General features: G+C 37.9%; 1 protein-coding gene across 3 annotated transcripts in view; it reads left to right on the top strand.

Moving 5' to 3' along the window:
- NAA15 (N-alpha-acetyltransferase 15, NatA auxiliary subunit) overlaps window positions 1–19610 on the top strand; it is a 76541-nt gene that overhangs the window by 42533 nt on the left and 14398 nt on the right. For 2 of the 3 annotated variants that reach the window (XM_032632744.1, XM_032632746.1), the window contains exons 10-15: window positions 1073–1145; window positions 3793–3962; window positions 5483–5635; window positions 6191–6319; window positions 7434–7647; window positions 15985–16178. In XM_032632744.1, the coding sequence (XP_032488635.1) occupies window positions 1073–1145; window positions 3793–3962; window positions 5483–5635; window positions 6191–6319; window positions 7434–7647; window positions 15985–16178 (933 nt within the window). Of the gene's footprint in view, window positions 1–1072; window positions 1146–2825; window positions 2921–3792; window positions 3963–5482; window positions 5636–6190; window positions 6320–7433; window positions 7648–15984; window positions 16179–19610 lie in introns of all 3 variants that reach the window. The other variant, XR_004350027.1, reaches the window with a different exon arrangement.

The raw sequence follows: 19610 nt of genomic DNA, 5'->3' as shown, positions 1-19610 counted from the left end.
GTTGTCTTTTTAAACCTAAATTGGTAAAAAATGTCTAATTTGTCTGTGAGTCTTTCCATGGTATTTGACTTAATAGAAGCAGTTCTTTCTTTTTGTTCTCATTTCTTAAGTTTACATAGTATTGAATTAAATTCTGCGATGATAATAATGAATGCAACTAATTCAAACAGGTTTGGGAAAACAAACCTCTTAGTAAGCATGCTTCTCACCTTGTGGGAGAAGAACATGGGCGCAGCAGAATAACCTAGCTGTGGCCCTTCAGTCCTCACAATTTTCTGAGGTGATGGAGAGAGCTGGTGTTAACCTGTTGAGTCAGTTAAGTTGAGGTCATTTAAGAGAGCTTCTGTAGTAACAAATTCATTATAGATGGATTAAGCAAAGAAGGGAATTAATAAATTAAAAGTATTCACAGATCTCTTACGAAGCCAGGAGTAAGTAGTATAGTCATGACTCAGGAGAGACCAGAACTGGGACAGCCACTCACTCTCCTGGATCTCAGAAACCCACCTACGGTGCCATGCTTCTCTGTTACTGATGCTTTCCCCACGGTGATGAAATCGAGAGTGGATGCTGTCATATGCTTGTGGAATTTCTCTTTTTACACAGTATTTAATTCTTGATTCCTAAAGTGCAAATGTTAACTGTGTTATTTATGTGAATTGAGGTAACAATGAACCAAGATAAAAATCATCCCTAACATTACCTCTTTCTGTCCAGCCTTTTCCTGATTTCTAGTTCAGCTTGATGCTTTATTTTATAGCAGGGAAAGGAGTTGCCAGTAAGTTTTTTGGAAAGTTTTGCCTTAAAACATACCTTCATAAATGTATAGTTTTAAATTTTTATCCATAGGTTAAGAGATTAATAAAAAGGTGTGTGTGTGTGTGTGTGTGTGTGTGTGTGTGTATGAGAGGGGGAGAGAGAGAGAGAGAGAGAGAGGGAGAGAGAGAGAGGTGGAGGGGGGAATCGGAATGTTTATTTAGCCCTCTAGTAGTAAATAACACATTTTGCACAAGCATAGTAACTATATATTTATTTATTTTTATTAAAGTGTGCTTGTGTGTTTGTACTCCAGGTGGCAATCATAGAAGAATTAGTAGTAGGTTATGAAACATCTCTAAAAAGCTGCCGGTTATTTAACCCCAGTGGTAAGTGCTCAAGTTTTACGTTTTAAAAAAACCTTGAAAATCTTAATATGTTGCGAAATTCTTGATCAGAAGGTCAGTATTGTTCATTATTTAGTCAGTAAACTTAGTATATTTAAACTTTTTTTCCCTTTAAGATGAAGGTGCATTAATGTACACATTGTGTGAAATGTACATTGGTAAGAAGATAATAACAGTAGCTTATTGAAGAAAATTTTATGTAAAATTTAAAACACCTGCAAAACTAGATGTACTAGTATGATGACACTCCATTTACCCGCCACTCAACTTTAGTAGTTTTTACCTCATGACCAAACTTATTTCATCTGTATTCTTACCTACTTCCCTTACTCCCATGTTATTCTAAAACAGATCCCAAACATCACATCATTTCATCCATGAATATTTCAGTATTCTAAAGATTATAACCATAATAGCGTCACCATACTTGAACATTAATACTTTCTTAATATCAAAGAAAAAAGTCCATGCTTACATTTCCAGGTATCTTGGAAATAGCATTTTTTCTCTTTGTTTTTGAAGTTTGTTTGAATGAAGATCCAGGTGAAATCTATACTTTGAGTTTGTTTGATGTGTCTCTTAACCCTTTTTTATAAATCTGTAGGTTTTCCCTCTTTCTTCCTGCAATTTATTTATTAAAGAAATTCGTTTTTTTTCCTTGAGTTTTTCTATAGTATAGATTTTGCTGAATATACCCGTATCGTGTTGCTTAACATGTTATTTCTCTGTCCTCTGGATTTGTTATAAATTGGTAGTTGGATGCAGAGCTGTGCTGTCTAGTATGGTAGCCATTAGCCACATGGGGCTATTAAAATTTTTTTAATTAAATAAGAAATTTAATTAGTTGCACTAGCCACATTTCAAGCACTGCTCAATAGCTAATGCAAATCTAATGCCTACCCTGTTAGACAGGGCAGATCCAGAACATTTCCATCATTACGGAAACTTCTCATGGAAAGGTCTGACTGCAGGTTTGATGAGATTTGATTTGATTTTTTTTTTCCTTTTTGTTTTAAAGACAAAGGGATGAGCAAGATTATTTCAAGATGGTGGTGTGTTCTTTGATCAAGAGGCATGAAGTATTTGTTTCATATGTTAAGAACTGTTAAGAATTACAAGCTAGTGATATTCTACCATTCATTTTTTTATTGTCTTAAAGAGATACTATCTGTCATCTGCTTATGCAGTATTTCAGTTTGTATAGAAAAAGCAAGATAAATGCTGCTTTTTCTCCCCTGCCTAGCCTACTTTTTTGTTCTTTACCAGTTTTCAAAATAATGAATTGGTTTAGTAGCATTCTTCAAAGATGGCCAATACATGTTTTAAAGGTATTATTACGAATTCATGACTTGAAACATATTTGCAGTTTCAAATGGTTTAAACCTTCACATACTAGGATAGTAAGTTGATAGCTTCCTTGCAGTTTGGTATGACAAGATATTCTAGCTCACCTTGTATACTGCCCACAGCAGACGTGTAATCAGTTGTTTTTCCCAAGGAGCCCTGTTCCTACAGTGGGAAAGCCCAGTATGGGACCTGGGGTGCTTATTGCTATTGAGTTGATCGCTGTTTCTAGGTCTCAGATGAATTTAAATAGTACTTTTTAGAAGGCGTTACCATGGTTTCATCGGTTAATCATCATGATGTTCCTTTGATTATCAGCATTTTCCTACATATTTTACAAATGTGGAAGAGGTTCAATGACATGCCCAAGAATATGCAGCACTTTAGTTGCAGATCTATCAGAACGGGAGTTGGTGAGTTCCACTCCTATTGTTTGTCCACTGAGCCATCCTACTTCTACTAGGATAAAAATAAGCACTCTGTTGCTTTCTTTGAAAGCCAATAACAGTTCTTAGATTTTAGAAATTTGTATTAAAAATCATTTTTTAATGTGTGGGTTGTATATTTAACTTGCACACTTTCTTGTGAGTATTTAAAAATAAAATTATGAACTAAAATACAGAATAAGTATTTTTACTTATCTCGTTTTTTGGGTATAATTTTTATTTAACCTAAATTATGCATTGTTGCATATTCAGAATAATATTAAAATATGTTAAGAATCTTATAATCACCAAAATTCAAAATAACCACATCACAAGTATATTTATGTATAGTTTGGTACATTAGCTAGAAACCCAATTGAGCAGTCATGCCTTTCTTCTTTCTTTTTCTTTTTTTACCATCACATTAATGGAAATTTTCTCTTTATTTATTTATTTTTTTTCCCTCATACATAACATCCTGATCAGTATACTCGTAGTTCTAGTACAACTTGTTGTGTCCTCTCCCCCCGAACCCTCCCCTTCCCCTCCCTCCCCTCAGTTTTCTTTTTAGGTAACTTGTTATAGCTTTGATCTCATTCATCTGCCATGTTAACTATATGAAGTTATTACTATGCAAGGCATTGTGCTAGGAGCTATAATGATACAGAGCAGAAAGCTGGTCCCTTCCAAAGATTTTATAGGGTTAGAGCTAGTTGCGTAACTAGATGCATAAATCACATGGTTTGAGCTGCTTCCCTTGTTAATAAAGATAGAGCCACTTTGCGGTGGCTAGTCTGTTACTAATATCTCTAATGACTAAGCTTGCTTTCTTTCCTCCCCCGCCCCCCCACTTTTCAAAGACGATGGGAAGGAAGAACCGCCAACCACGTTACTTTGGGTCCAGTACTACTTGGCACAGCACTACGACAGGACTGGGCAGCCGTCTGTTGCTCTGGGGTACATAAATACCGCTATTGAAAGTACACCCACGTTGATAGAACTCTTTCTTGTGAAAGCTAAAATCTATAAGGTAAAAATCTTTTCTCCTCTTTTGTTATGAGGCAGTGAAACACAAATTAAGCAAACACATGCTGTAGAGTCTGAATGCGGTGAGAGAAATGGCGTATTTGATAGCTCACAAAACATGGAGCAACAGATATAGTCCATTTCTCAGTCTGATTACGTTGAGACTTGTCATGGTCATGCTCATTTGCTCACCCATCTATATCTGTTTATGTACAAACACAAGTATACATATATACTTATGGTCATTCATATATATGGTTGTTCATACGCATACCTGGTTATTTTCTTGGTTTTAAGTAGCAAGACTATAGATAACAAATAATTACATTTGCTGCGAAATGTTTGTTTCTATTAACATTTCCATAAGATCATATATATCAGTATCTGGTAATCTTAAAACGAAACTGAAGATGTCTACTATGAATTCTACGTATTACCTCTTTGCCGTTTCAACTCCTGGGTCTTGCTTGAGAAAAATCATCTTAAAGTTGCCGCTTTACTATCTTAATACAAATATAATTTAGTAATAAAAGCTCTTGGGGAAGAGATCGTAAACCAATAATTCATTTACCAAAAAATTATGAAATTAAGTAATTTTTTTTTGAAATTAATTAATCAATTTATTTTTGGCTGCGTTGGGTCTTTGTTGCTGTGCGTGGGCTTTCTCTAGTTGCGCCGAGCGGGGGCTACTCTTCGTTGCGGTGCACAGGCTTCTCATTGCGGTGGTTTCTCTTGCTGCAGAGCACGGGCTCTAGACACACGGGCTTCAGTAGTTGTGGCACGTGGGCTCAGTAGTTGAGGCTCACGGGCTCTAGAGCACAGGCTTGGTAGTTGTGGTGCACGGGCTTAGTTGCTCCGCGGCATGTGGGATCTTCCCAGACCAGGGCTTGAAGCCGTGTTCCCTGCATTGGCAGGTGGATTCTTAACCGCTGTACCACGAGGAAGTCCCCCAAGTAATGTTTTAAAAGCACTTTTTTAAAGCCAAGTAAGGCTCATTAGTTTTGTGACCTTCCCAAATGGACTAGTTAGACGAAGTAGAATGAGGATCATTGTGGAATGTCCACCAGTGGTCCTAATTGTAATGTTTCCATGGTTCTTTTGGAGTAGAAATTTGACCATCCTTTTGCCTTTTATGACCTTTACAGTAAACTTTGTTGTTCTGGCTTAAAGATTTTGATTATTATCTATTCTTTGATTCAATGATTATTTTTGAGTATTCACTATGTGCCAGGCACTGTTGTAGTGTGTAGTCAATGAGGTTATAACAGTAGACAAAATTTTTAAAACAAATCTTTACTATCTGTCTTTACTAGAGAGCTTATATTCTGCATCGCCAGAAAGGTATCAGAACTTATATTTCTGTAGAATGTATGCATCTACGTTGATTAGGGTTGTAAGAGACAGAAGATTACTGTTTCTTCCATTTGTGTTGTAGTTATTTATGAACAGGAAACTAATTACTTGCATAGTAAAATTAGCATACTCTGACTGGTTTATTTTGCTTTTGTACCCTGTTATTATTAGCATGCTGGGAATATTAAAGAAGCTGCGAGGTGGATGGATGAGGCCCAGGCCTTGGACACAGCAGACAGATTTATCAACTCCAAGTGTGCAAAATACATGCTAAAAGCCAATCTGATAAAAGAGGCTGAAGAAATGTGCTCGAAGTTTACAAGGGTTTGTACAGCTAGTTTTCTTGCTTGTGAATAAATAGTTCATACTTGTATACCTTGTTTATTTTACAAAATTTACGTCTGATATTTTTAATATCAAGACAGGATTTTAATTAAATTGCCTTATCAGAAAAAACTGAAATCAATATTAGTATAAAACATCATTTTTTAAATATGGTTGTACAGTGGGTTTTTAAACTCTGATTTATATTGATGTATGTTCAGTTGAAATTTTTAAGGGCGAAGGGAACTAATACTAATTGAACATCTGCCGTGTGTTACTGTTCTGTTTCTTATGTTACTTTCCATCCCCAATTATGTAGACCTTCTGATTAATCATTTACAAGGGTATATGTGTATATTTTTTTAGTGGTTAGAAATACAATTCTAATTTCTTTCACATATTAACTATTCCCTCTTACCCTGAGAATGGTTTAAAAAATTAGAAAATTATTTTGAAAGAATTCAAATCAATTGACCATCTTTCCTTCTTAAATCCTATGGTGGAATAATGTATTTGATAAGAAATTGTCTTTGAGTGTGTGTGCTTTTCATATAGGAAGGAACATCAGCGGTTGAGAATTTAAATGAAATGCAATGCATGTGGTTCCAGACAGAATGTGCCCAAGCTTATAAGGCAATGAATAAATTTGGTGAAGCACTTAAGAAATGTCATGAGATTGAGAGAGTAAGTACCACATACATAAAAGTTTCTCATTTCATTTGGTTACACATTGAAAGTTTTGAGGAAATCCTATAGTTTTTTCTCTTCTCTCACCTTATAATGTATAGTAAGTGATTTCTAAAAACCAGTGTTCATATTTTTCAAGTTTTATAATGGAAATAATATAGACTATATTAAGCAGACTTCCCCATTGTCTACTCTTCCTGCCAGAATTTATGTAAGAAACTTAAGGGAAAGTTTGTATCTTGGCTGCGTTTTCATTGATTTCTGAATGTTTCTGCTTCGTTAATACATACAAAGCTCATTAAGCTATCCCAGAAACGTGTTTGTTGTGGGGTTGACTGGTGGTGCCTTATGCCCTGATAAATATTATTTATAAGCTTTGAAGCCTTTTCACAGTACTTCTGTAACCTATGTAATTCCTCCTGTTCTGATAAATTTATTCTTTTCTTAGTCCTTTTCACTTCTGAGTCATTTCTATCACTAGTAGTTGGCTTTCGTTTTTTATGATTTTCATATATAAAAATAATTTACATAATTTCATGCTTGTTCTGTTATTGGGTCGAGAACCCCAGAGCTTAGTTGAAGTGTGTTAGCTTCCGGTTGCTTGACTTACTCACTGATTGATTTCTCACCCACGTACCAGCATTTCATTGCACAGCATTCAGATTTGTATTCTCAGAAAAATTACCAAATACTGCAGTATTAAAATCCTTTGCAAATTGTTCTAAATATAAAGACTGAATGTTTAACATGTAAATCTACTGTACTGCACTATTATGTATGCTAATAAATTCTGTTGGATTTGTCCTGATAGCTTTATTTAAGTATGATTAAGGAAGGAATAAATATATGTATTTTAAAGCATTGTGTTTCCTTTCATTCAACAAGTAATTCAGTGCCTAAAGTATGCCATCATACTATGCTAGGTGATGGCCAATTATATTTGCTTATTTGATATGCAAAGTATTTAAATTGAATTATCGTCATTTTTAATATTTTTAAATTTTACTGATTTTTTTTCATGCCTGAGAAACAAGTAATTCCAAGGCTTTCATTTTTGTAGTTTCTTTGCTATTGCTATACTTCACTGTAATAAAAAAGATAATTTTGTTAGCATTTTATAGAAATCACTGATGACCAGTTTGACTTTCATACATACTGTATGAGGAAGATTACCCTTAGATCATATGTGGACTTATTAAAACTAGAAGATGTACTTCGACAGCATCCATTTTACTTCAAGGCAGCAAGAATTGCTATAGAGATCTATTTGAAGCTTCACGACAACCCCCTTACAGATGAGAATAAAGAACATGAAGCTGACACAGGTATAATAATCAAAGAGTTCTTATTGTTTCTGTGGTGTGTAGGTGTGTACTTATGTTTTTGTGTAATGTAAATTTTTTCCTGAGCTTTTTTTTTTTTTTTTTTTTGCTGTGTTGGGTCTTCGTTGCTGCACACAGGCTTTCTCTAGTTGTGGCGAGCGAGGGCTACTCTTCGTTGAGGTGCGCGGGCTTCTCATTGCGGTGGCTTCTCTTATTGCAGAGCACAGGCTCTAGGCTCGTGGGCTTCATAGTTGTGGCTCACGGGCTCTAGAGCGCAGGCTCAGTAGTTGTGGAGCACATGTGGGATCTTAGTTGCTCCACGGCATGTGGGATCTTCCTGGACCAGAGCTCGAACCCGTGTCCCCTGCATTGGCAGGCAGATTCTTAACCACTAAGCCACCAGGGAAGTCCCTTTCCCGAGCTTTTTATTAAGCACCTTGTGGGACAATGTTATACATGCTTTAGAAAATGGTGATGACCATTTTGTGAATTTTTCTAAGCAACAAAAGAAAAATATCGTTTACGTTAGTCTTTCAAAAGTTAAGCAAGAGGGCTTCCCTGGTGGCGCAGTGGTTGAGAGTCCGCCTGCCGATGCAGGCGACACGGGTTCGTGCCCCGGTCTGGGAGGATCCCACATGCCGCGGGGCGGCTGGGCCCGTGAGCCGTGGCCGCTGAGCCTGCGCGTCTGGAGCCTGTGCTCTGCAACGGGGGAGGCCACAGCAGTGAGAGGCCCGCGTACCGCAAACAAAAAGAAAAAAGTTAAGCAAGAATTTAATTCGTAACTGATCACCAGCTTTTAAGGAGTCGAATTTCATGAACTTTACATTTAGTATCTGGTTTACCCAATACTATAAATTGTTAAGTACAATACTATACTATTTTTATATTAGTATTGGAACTCCACATTAGTGTTGGCCGTCAGTATATCTAGTTATTTCTCCTTTTAGTAATAATTTATAATTAACCTACTAAAAGGTAAATATTGCTTGAACACTAAAACCCAGCTTAGAATTAAGCCAGTAAAATTGCTCAATGATTTACCATTTGACCAGTTTTAACATGCCATTTTTATAGCAAGATGTCAGGATGTGTAGGGAGAAATCTTCCTTAATTATTTGGGAAAGGATCTCAGCATAAAAGTGACATAGGAATGTAGAAAGATAAAAATTAATTGTTCATCCAAATATTTTGTGACATTTTCATGGCAAAAATGTTACAGGAGTTGGGACATAAAAACTGTGTCAGATTTTTTTTCTTCAGTCCTGAGTTTATGCCTCTCCTGATGTTATGGTTGGTTACTTTCTATACTTCCTCCTTCTAAAGTCCTTTGGATCTTTCTGTTAATTTGTTATTAAATTATATTTCCTGTTACCTAAGAACAACTTAGAACTTTCTAAGGTCACATATAGAAACCCTTGTACAGATTTCACTTGAATGTCTATCTGTCGTTGCTTCTTCAACTGGCAAGAAGATACCAGTGAGAATGTACGGGACAATTTATCATTGAAGCTGAGAGCAGTGATCCTCTGGCTTCTTTTGTTTACCTTCCTTTTTTAAAATAAATAAATAAACTTATTTATTTATTTATGGCTGCGTTGGGTCTTGGTTGCTGCGCACTGGCTTTCTCTAGTTGCGGTGAGTGGGGGCTACTCTTCCTTGCGGTGCACGGGCTTCTCATTGTGGTGGCTTCTCTTGTTGTGGAGCACGGGCACTAGGCACATGAGCTTCAGTAGTTGTGGCTCGCGGGCTCAATAGTTGTTGTGGCTCGCAGGCTCAATAGTTGTTGTGGCTTGCAGGCTTCAGAGCGCAGGCTCAGTAGTTGTGGCGCTTGGGCTTAGTTGCTCCGCGGCACGTGGGATCTTACTGGACCAGTGCTCGAACCTGTGTCCCCTGTGTTGGCAGGTGGATTCTTAACCACTGCGCCACCAGGGAAGCCCCTGTTTACCTTCCTGTTCACTCTTCCTGCCTTCCACCTGTTCTTCAAATTATGCAAATAATGCACAATTAACTCTTTTTTTTTTCTAAGATGTTGGGGTAGGAGTTTATTAAATTTTTTATTTATTTATTTTTGCTGTGTTGGGTCTTCGTTTCTGTGCCAGGGCTTTCTCTAGTTGCGGCAACCGGGGGCCACTCTTCATCGCGGTGTGTGGGCCTCTCATTATCGCGGCCTCTCTTGTTGCGGAGCACAGGCTCCAGACGCGCAGGCTCAGCAGTTGTGGCTCACGGGCCCAGTTGCTCCGCGGCATGTGGGATCCTCCCAGACCAGGGCTCGAACCCGTGTCCCCTGCATTAGCAGGCAGACTCTCAACCACTGCCCCACCAGGGAAGCCCCCACAAAGAACTCTTAACATACAAAGTTGAAACAACTTGGAAAAATAACTAGCAAATGTGAAAATCCCCTTTCCCTTTTCTCCTACCCGCAGGCTGTCTTCTTTCAGAGGGCTACCCCTATGAAACATTCAATTTCCTTTGTGCACAATTACCATTTTCAGAGCTTGATGTGCACACATGCTCTACACACACCTTTCAGGGTAGTTCTTGTGGTGGTTTTGTTCGTTTTATTTTTATAGCCCATAAATGGGATGATATGATTCATAGTGTTTTGAAATTTACACTTTTTCCCCTTCATTTTATAGTGTTGTTCCATGTCTGGGCACAGCTAATATCATCATCAGTCATTTTAATGGCTCTGTGGGAATCCATGTGGGTCCCCCCTCCAGCCCCTTACAGTGTTACAGTAAATGTCCTGTAGGTCATCATTATGCACATATTTTATTATGGATTGTTAGGAGTGGAAATTGCTAGGTCAAAGAGTATGAGAAATGTATAAAATTGCCTTCCATAAAACGTTTTTATTGCCACCAACAGTGGACTGATATTTTATTTTATTGCTAACACTGAAAATTGTCCATCCTTTACATTTTTGTTACTTTGGGAAGAACATCTAATTTATAATTCCTAGATTTTTAAGAGTGGAACACCTGCCTACGTTTTCATGTGGGCTTTAGGTTTCTTATGTGAATTGCCTGTTCATATCTTTTGCCCATTTTATTTTGAAACTTCTTGGTTGTAGGAGTTCTGTACATACTCAGGACTGTAATCCTTATTTATGTGTTGCAAATATTTTCTTCCTGTCACTTAGGTCTTACGTTTATTTACAGTGGGTGTCTTTCTTTATGTAAAAGCTTTAATTTTTCTGAAATCAAAGTTGTTTAGTCTTTTATGGTTTCTGGGTCTTAGAAAGGCTTTTCTCCTTCAAAATGTAAAATATATTTATAAATATCTTCTATGTTTTCTTATATTATTAGCTTTGTTATTTTTACATTTGGCTGTTTAATCATCTGGAGATAATTTTTATATGTGATGTGAGGTGGAAGGCAGCTTTTTTTATCCCCACGTAAAAGACTGCTGACTCCTAAATAGTGCTTATTGAATAGGTTGTCCATATTCCCCACTCTTTTAAAATGCCACTTTTATCCTGAAGTAAGCTCTGAAAAAATACTTTGGTGGGTTGTGGGCATGGTGTCTTGTTCTCACATATATTAAAACTTAGTGTGAAGACACAGTAAAACTATGTTGTATTGACATCAGTACATGGGTTTCTCTTCTTATCCATTTTTCTCTTCTTAATCTAACACTATGTCTTTCGATTTTTCTTGGTTTTACATGTTAATTTTTGCTTATATGAGAACTGTAGAGTTAATTGATCTTCCAGAAAGTTTCTTCTGGAGTTTTAATTTGAATTGCATTTAACATATAGATTACTGTTTGGGGATCAGGAGATCTTAAACAACATCGAGTCTTCGCATACTAGAATGCATGTATCTCCTATTTATATTTTAGTGTAATTGTTGTGTTATAACTTCAGCAAATTTACCCTTAGCATTATCCTTACATGTCCCCCTTTCCCATTACAGTATTCCAAATGAATATTGTTATAGTTTTTGTATGTTGGTATCCTTATTGAACGTTGATATTAGGTTTAGTAGATTTTTCAGTTGATTTAAAAAACTTTTCTACGTAGGCCGTTATATTAATCTGTAATCAGTTTAAGTATTCATACCTCTTTTTTTCCCCCGTGGCTTATTGCATTGGTTAGTGTTGCTGAAATAGTGCTGATTAATAGGAACAATAGTTTGCTTGCTGCCATTTTTTTCCTTAGACACAGTGCTTCTAATGGTTCACCAAAAAGCTTGACATTTATAGCAAAGATCTGGTAGGTACCCTTTATTTGCTTGAGAAGTTATCTTTTGCTTCTCATGTTTTTACCCTTTCAGTAAACTTAAGAGTCTTCATATGGCCAGATTTCTTTTATTTTGCATTCTTATGTGTATGTTAGTTTGGCTGGGTAGAGTAGTCTAGATTCAGATGGTATTTTCTGTGTATACACATATACATGCATATGTGCACATATACGCAAACACAAATTTTTTTAAAAAAGATAATGCAATATTCTAGCATAGTAGAATTTTCCTTTGGCTCCTCCTAAGCTAAAATTTTGAGTCTCTATTAAGTTCACTCAAGTACTAGCTGATTTATGTAAACTTGAGATAGTGCCTATCCAGATAATTAGCACTAAATTAAGTGAAACAGGATTTGGACTCTTAATGTCTATATTAATTTCCTATGTGGATTCCTTTCTCTATCGTGGTGTGGCAATTATTGTGAACTGACGAGTCCTCTTAAGGCAGTGAGAGGTACTACAGAGTAGGGTCACGAACTAGCCTGTGGGCCAAATCCATACTGCAGTTTGTTTTGGTACATGAAGTTTTATTGGGACCTAGCCAAGCCCATTCATTTACACACTATCTGTTGCTCTTTTTGTGCTATGACAGCTGAGTTTAGTTGCAACAGAGACCTGTGGCTTGCAAAGCGAAAAATATCTAGTATCTCGCCTGTTGAAGAAAAAGTTTGCTGACCCCTGGTGTAGCATAGTGGAAAGAGAGAGTTTAGACTGGAGGCAAGGTGAAGTGGATTTACATCCTTGCTCTGTCTTTTACTATCACTCTGAGTCATTATTTTTCTTCTGAAAGCTCAGTTTTCTGATACATAAAATAATATTATGAGGTTGTCGAGATTGTTAAATAAAATAATGTGTATTGTGTCTAGTCTTGCAGTAAGGATGCAAGTGGTAGCAGTTATTTCACAAATCATTAAAAGGCCAGAATTTATGTGGCCACTCACGCAGTCTTGTGTTTCTAGGATGTAATTTTTAGTTCTTGTTTGAAATTTTCTTTTCTAGTAGTAAGGAATTCTTTACCAGGAAAAAGAGAAACAGGTATAAATTTGTTTTTATCTATTGCTGCATAATAAATTACCCCCAAATTTACCATCTTGAACCAACCATTTCCATAGGTCAGGAATTCAGAAGCACCTAGGTGGTTCGGGCTCAGGGTCTCTTAGGAAGTTGTAGTTAAGATATTGGCTAGAGCTGTAGTCATCTGAAGGCTTGGCTGGGGCTGGAGTATCCATTTCCCAGATGGCTTACTCGCATGGCTCTTGGCAGGAGGCCTTAATTCCTTAGTCTCTCCAGAGGGTGTCTTGAGTTCCTCAAGACATGGTAGCTGGCCACGCTAGAGAGCAAGGAGGAAGCCATAACACCTTTAATGTTCTCTTCTCTTGACATAACACCCTGCCACTTCCTTTACATTTTAATTTGTCGAGTGGGTCACCAGGTACAACCTATACTTGAGTGGGAAGGAGAAATCAAAGAATTTGTGGACATAATTTTAACTGCCATGTTCTGCATTCTGGACACAAATTATTTACATTCTTAATGCAAAATATACTTGCCCCTCTCAAGGCCTCCGTAAGTCTCATCCCATTATAGCATTAGCTCAAAGTCCAGATTGTTGTCTTGTGAATGAGGTGCAGATGTTGATGAGGTTTTTTGAATATGCTTCTTTAGTGTAGCTCTTCAAGTAGAGTTCTTGATATGAAATCCTGTGAATTAGAGTTCTTGATAAGAAATCCCGTGAACCAGTATAAAGTGGTGAGAGAGAGGCTAGGCGCGCACTGTAGACACAAAGGGGTGGTGAGGGGGGGAACGGGAGGCACATTGGAGTTACTGGTTCGTGTCAGTTCTCATGTCCAGTTGGGTCCAGGTTAGCAGTTCTTTGATGAGGACTCGAGACCTAGGAATAATTCTTTATGGATCTTGACTCTGCCTTCTGGGTTCCTGGTTCTACCTTCTGAATCCTTCTTTTTTCTTGAAAGTTAGCGTTTGTCTGCAGCTAAGTAGTTTCTTAATCCGCTTCCAAAATTAGGGGGTGGGGTGTCTGAAGACCTCTTTTCATTTTATGCTATGTTCCTTTCAGTCCAAGTTTCCGTGTTTCTACCGTTACAATTCTCTTTTAAACTTCATGGATCTTGTGTGAATCTCATTGAAATCCACATGCACAAGTGTCTTTGTCTACTTTGAGATCTTGCTGAGAGGACAAAACTTCTAAGTTTCTTAGAAGGTCTGCTGTGTGATTGAGAGGATCTGTGGATCACACCCTTAAAATTTTCAAGAGAACCTTTGTTTGACTAGTAACTGAGGCACCATTTTTCTGAATTCTGAGTCTTAACAAAAGATTTTAAAGCCAAATTCTCTGCTCTCCCTTTTGACATGTTTTCCTGGCAGTGCCCTGTGTTTGATCTTTGCTCAGCAGTCATTTCTGGAGAGGTTTAGCATTTTCAAAAACCTCAAGTCCCTGCTCCTTCCTTTAGTTTCTTTCTCTTGCATTTTTGCTAGAAGCAGCAAGAAGAATCAGGTACCATCTTCAAACCTCTTCTCTCCCCCACCCCCCCATGTTTTGGGGCCTAGAAATCCACCTAACGGGATCATCCGGTTCACTTGATGCATTTTATAGGTGTTGCTAAGCTGTCTGCCTCTATGTGATTATAAGTGTTCCTCACTTCACTTTAGCCCTCACTTGCAGCCGCTTCAAAATCTAGATACCTATTAGTAGTCTAAGGCTCTTGCGCTTACATTAATTCTCTTTTCCAAGTCTTCTCACCTTCGGCCACCCTCTGGTCCCAGAGCCACTCCCCACATTTTAGGGTTTTATTGCAGCAGCATCGCACTTCCAGGGGCCAAAATACGTTGGTTGTCTATCGCTACGTAACAAATTGCTTAGCAGGTTTAAACAACAAACATTTATTTCCCAGAGGTACTGGGGGGCAGGAATTCAAAAGTCACTTAGCTGTATGATTGGAAAGACTTAATGGTCTCTCAGGAGGTTGAAGTCGAGATGTCAGCCAAGGCACCTGAAGGACTGGAGAATCTGCTTCCAAGATGGCATGGCCAGAGGACTGTTCTTGGCCACACGGGTCTTTACGTAAGGTGGTTTGGGTTTCTTCACAACATGACAGCTGGCTTCCTCTGAGTGATCCAAGGGAAAGCAAGGAGGAATCCACAGTGCTTTTATGTCCTAATCTTGGATGTCATACACTTTCATTTCTAGTACATTCTATTAGTGAGAAGTGAGTCACTAAGTATAGCCCACATTTAAGGGAAAGGGAAATAGACTCCACTTTTTGAAGGGAAGAATTTGTGGGCATATTTAAAAATCACCACAGTGGTGGTATATTTTAGAATGAATTTTTTCATTTCTCATTATTAACAAGTATTTTCCAAATAAATACTGATTGTACACGTAGCTTTCAGATTTATTGCTTTAAGTCTAAACAGTACAGGTTTTCCACTTTATTATGGCATGTTTATCAGTGATTTCCAGTCTTTTTTGAAACATTCTATAATTGTACCTCAAGGGATATTGTTAATTTTTAATGTCAAAATTTAAATTTACTGTGTAGTTATTCATTATTCCTTCAACAAATATTTGAGTGTTTTCTCTGTGTTTTGGTATGCTGCTAGGCCCTGTCAATACAAAGATTATGAGTAAAACAAGGTCTCTTCCACCAAGGAACTGACGGTCTAAAAGAGAAATAGATGTATAAACAAAGTATGATGACAAGCAGGATATGTGGGGCACAGTGGCAGTACTGTTTGACAGGATTAGAGAAGGCATAACTAAGAAGGCATGGGACAGTGCCATAGAGTTATGAACCAGCTTGTCACGTTCCTAGAATTGCGAGTGGTTTACTGTTGCTAGAGGAGCTCACGTGCTTTTGAGTTTTGCTATGGTTGCCACAATAGGGTGGGTCTCACAAGTTTTTTGAGGAGGTTAGTGTTCTTTAGCAAATGTGGCGCTATTAAAAGGTACACATAGGCATATGAATATGTGTAACAGGAAAGATTTTTAGTGGGAGTTTATATGGGAATATTACGTAGTATTTGATCATTTCTAATCTGATTAACACGTTGATAATTTTATTAACACTTGCTGCTTACAGCAAACATGTCTGACAAAGAGCTAAAGAAGCTACGTAATAAGCAAAGAAGAGCTCAAAAGAAAGCCCAGATAGAGGAAGAGAAAAAAAATGCAGAAAAAGAAAAGCAGCAGAGAAATCAGAAAAAGAAGAAGGACGATGATGATGAGGAAATTGGAGGTCCAAAAGAAGAACTTATTCCCGAGAAGCTGGCCAAGGTACTTAAGAATAGTGTTTGGCACAATTGAGTGAAATTTCATGACCACCTATTGTCATTTTATGTGGTCTTATTCAGCCAATTTGATTATAGATGTTAGAGTAAAAAAATCACTTTAATTTTTAGCTTGCTTTCCCTTCCTTCCTTCCTTCCTTCCTTCCTTCCTTCCTTCCTTCCTTCTTTTCTTCCTTCTTTCCTTCCTTCCTTTCTTCCTTCCTTCCTTCCTTCCTTCCTTCCTTCCTTTCTTTTCTTCCCTCTCTCTTTTTTTCTGATTGTATCTCACATTTAGAACTTGAAATAATGATTCTGATCCAGAGTAATCTAGTATATGGTATATTGGAAAGTTTTGGCTTTTGAGTCATTCTGATCTGGGACCACATATTAGCTCTTACACGTCATTGTGTATCTTGGACATTTTGTCTAACCTCTCTGATGGTTTTCTCAAATATAAAATGGGGCTCGGAAAAATCCCTACTAGGCAGAAATGTTAGGACTAGAGAAAATATATGTGTAAAGAATGTAGTGTCTGTTGTAAGTGGTAACATTGAACTTTTTATATCTAGCCTAAATTGAGCTTTTTAAAAAGTGAATTCTGTATGTCTCTCTCTCACTCATGTTGTCAGTTTACACTATTTCTTTATTATATTTACTATTTGTACCTAATATCTTAAAAGTCCTCAAATATTTTCCCCAAGCCAAAATCTTACCTGCCATTTTTAAACTATTAAGCTGAAACCAAAGCATTTGTTATCCTGTGAATCATTTTCATCAGTAACATACATACGCACTTTTCTTCTGGCCCTTGACAGCCTCCCACTCCACGTGCAGATAATTGCATGACTTACTACGTTAAAGCAATAACGTAAGCGTATTGCCCTAGAGTTCACTTTAGCCTTACTAGTAACTAAGGAAAATTGTAGTACCTGATGAAGAGTTGGAAAATATTTTTAGATTATATCAGAGCAGATGGACAGTAATATCTCGTGGCAATATTACTGTTTAAGAACCATAGATAAATGTAGCTTGGATTTCACAAAGCTGTATGTACAAATAATTGTGTGCTTTCTAAGAACAAAGATACTGCCTTTTTATTGTTGGGAGCTTACTGGAAGAATATACAGGGACGTGAAGAGCACCGAAAATTGACCTTTTAGGCCCCATGGAAAACTAGAGTTACTCGGGGATAATACCAACTTTAGGGGCTTTTCATCTTTACGCCTCAGCATTTTTTCTTGCTACCACTTTTACCACCATCACTGACTGCCTGCCACTGTCATTCTTTCCACTTGCTTTCTCTGTGTCCCACAACTTAATGACTTTTTTTCTTGTAGCTCTTTATGTCTCGCATTATAGTTCTTAAAGAGGGGATCTGTTTGGATTTAGTCAGTGTCTAATGAGGAGTACCCCACAGAGCAGAATTCTTGTACCAGGTCTCCTTATACACTATTCCATTTTCTTTGTGTTTCACCTATAACGGCTGCTTTGGGGCCAGATGTCAAGTTGTAGTCTAAACATTTGTAGCTAGAGGGTTGTAGTCTCACAACAAAATAATGCCTACATAAAGTGCTTCTGACTACTTTATTTGAAAGGAGCCTAGTGGAAGGCACCCACCTTCATGGACTGCTCTTCAGTATATGCTGTTCTTACCTGTTAGGCACATAACACCTTTCTCTTCCAAGGATAACTGCCTCCAAGATGCCCCCGTCTGATAGCACCCACAGTCACCCATAGTGCAGTGCAGTGGCAAGGCCAGATTACACCAAGCCCTCATAATCAGGAGGGACGCTGTAGGCTATTTAAAAAACTGCCTGCCAATTCTGGGTCTATAATCTGTAGTTGCCTTTTTGGGGGAGGGGGTTTATATTTCATCATTCTTCCAGGTAGTAAATGATAAATTCAGTTCACCAGTTCAGGATAACTTAAATAAAATAAAAGCATTAAAGTTAATGCATTAAAGTTAAATTGCAGTTATTCCAGTGAAGAAGGAGAGAAGGAAAATAGGAAGAGGTTTAGTTAGTGAGTTTAATATTGAATTAACTGAGTATACATCTGAAAGCTCGGTGGAATCTGTATTGCTTGTTTAGCCAGGGTATCGTGAGCAGTAGGTGGTAGCTGGTACTCATGAGTTTTCTCCTGTACCATCCATCCTATGCTCCTCCGTGCCTTTGGCCGGCATTCATCTCAACTGGATTTTTTTTCCTTCTATGCACACACATGTTCCTTATAAGGGTAATAAGTCTTTAGCACTCTGTATAGTGTTTATTTTTAAACTTCAGTTTAAAGCTAGCATACAGTGTTAGACTTTGTGTCGCTGTGCTGCGAGTATAGAGAGATACACTCCTATACAACATATTTTAACACTCGGATTAGAGTTCAGGCCAGTTTATAAATTTTTAAATGCACGTTAAAAAAATGCCCTTGCAAATGTCTTAAATGACCATCAACACAGTGCAGTCCCTTTCTGTATCTATTTAACTTAGGTAAATTCAAATCTTGACGGGATGTAACTTTTTTTCGAGACAGAGACAGAAAAGAGTATGCATGATGCTGGCAGTTCCATCCGCTACTTCTCTCAGTGGACATAGGGCCCCACCTGAGTTTGCGGTGGGGGAGGTATGACTGCCGTCTCAGTTCTTGTGCTTCTCAGAGTGTGACTATCTTGCTACAGTGATTGCGATTTTGGTACTTAAATGTGTGGTTTTCATACATATAATGCAAACTAGTGATATTATATATTCATATCTATATCTATGTGTCTGTCTCAACAATTTCAGGGATTTTCAAGGGTAGTTTTGACTTTCCCCTTTTTTTTTGCGGTACGCGGGCCTCTCACTGTTGTGGTCTCTCCCGTTGCGGAGCACAGGCTCCGGACGCACAGGCTCAGCGGCCATGGCTCCCGGGCCCAGCCGCTCCGCGGCACGTGGGATCCTCCCGGACCAGGGCACGAACCCTCGTCCCCTGCATCGGCAGGCGGACTCTCAACCACTGCGCCACCAGGGAAGCCCTGACTTTTTTTTTTTTTAACCTTAAAGCACTGATTGTAGAGCATCATCCCTATTTATATGCTTTTGTTTATACCACCCTCTACTGCACTGTATATATGTAAATGTAGAAATGCAGTTAGCTTTATTCTGGTTATACACCTATATTTATTGTTTAGGTTTAGCTTGACAAAATCTTCCCTGTGCGAGGCACACAGGAGCATGCAGGGGCAAGAGACCCACATCTCCTTTGGGGGCATATGTTTTCATTTATGAGAACTGCAGACAGAATTCATTCCTCTCTTTTTCCTTTCCAAATCAGACACTTGGTTTCAGTCAGTGTGATGCTTGTCAAATGCTTGATTCCACTTCCCAATATCCTTTTTTGTTTCTATTTTATAATAATAACAGCTGTATCTCCCTGGAGTAAATTATCGTGGTCAATACAGTGA

Source organism: Phocoena sinus, chromosome 5 (genome assembly GCF_008692025.1).
Source record: "Phocoena sinus isolate mPhoSin1 chromosome 5, mPhoSin1.pri, whole genome shotgun sequence".
Taxonomy (NCBI): Eukaryota; Metazoa; Chordata; class Mammalia; order Artiodactyla; family Phocoenidae; genus Phocoena; species Phocoena sinus.
This window is presented reverse-complemented; position numbering and strand designations above follow the sequence as displayed.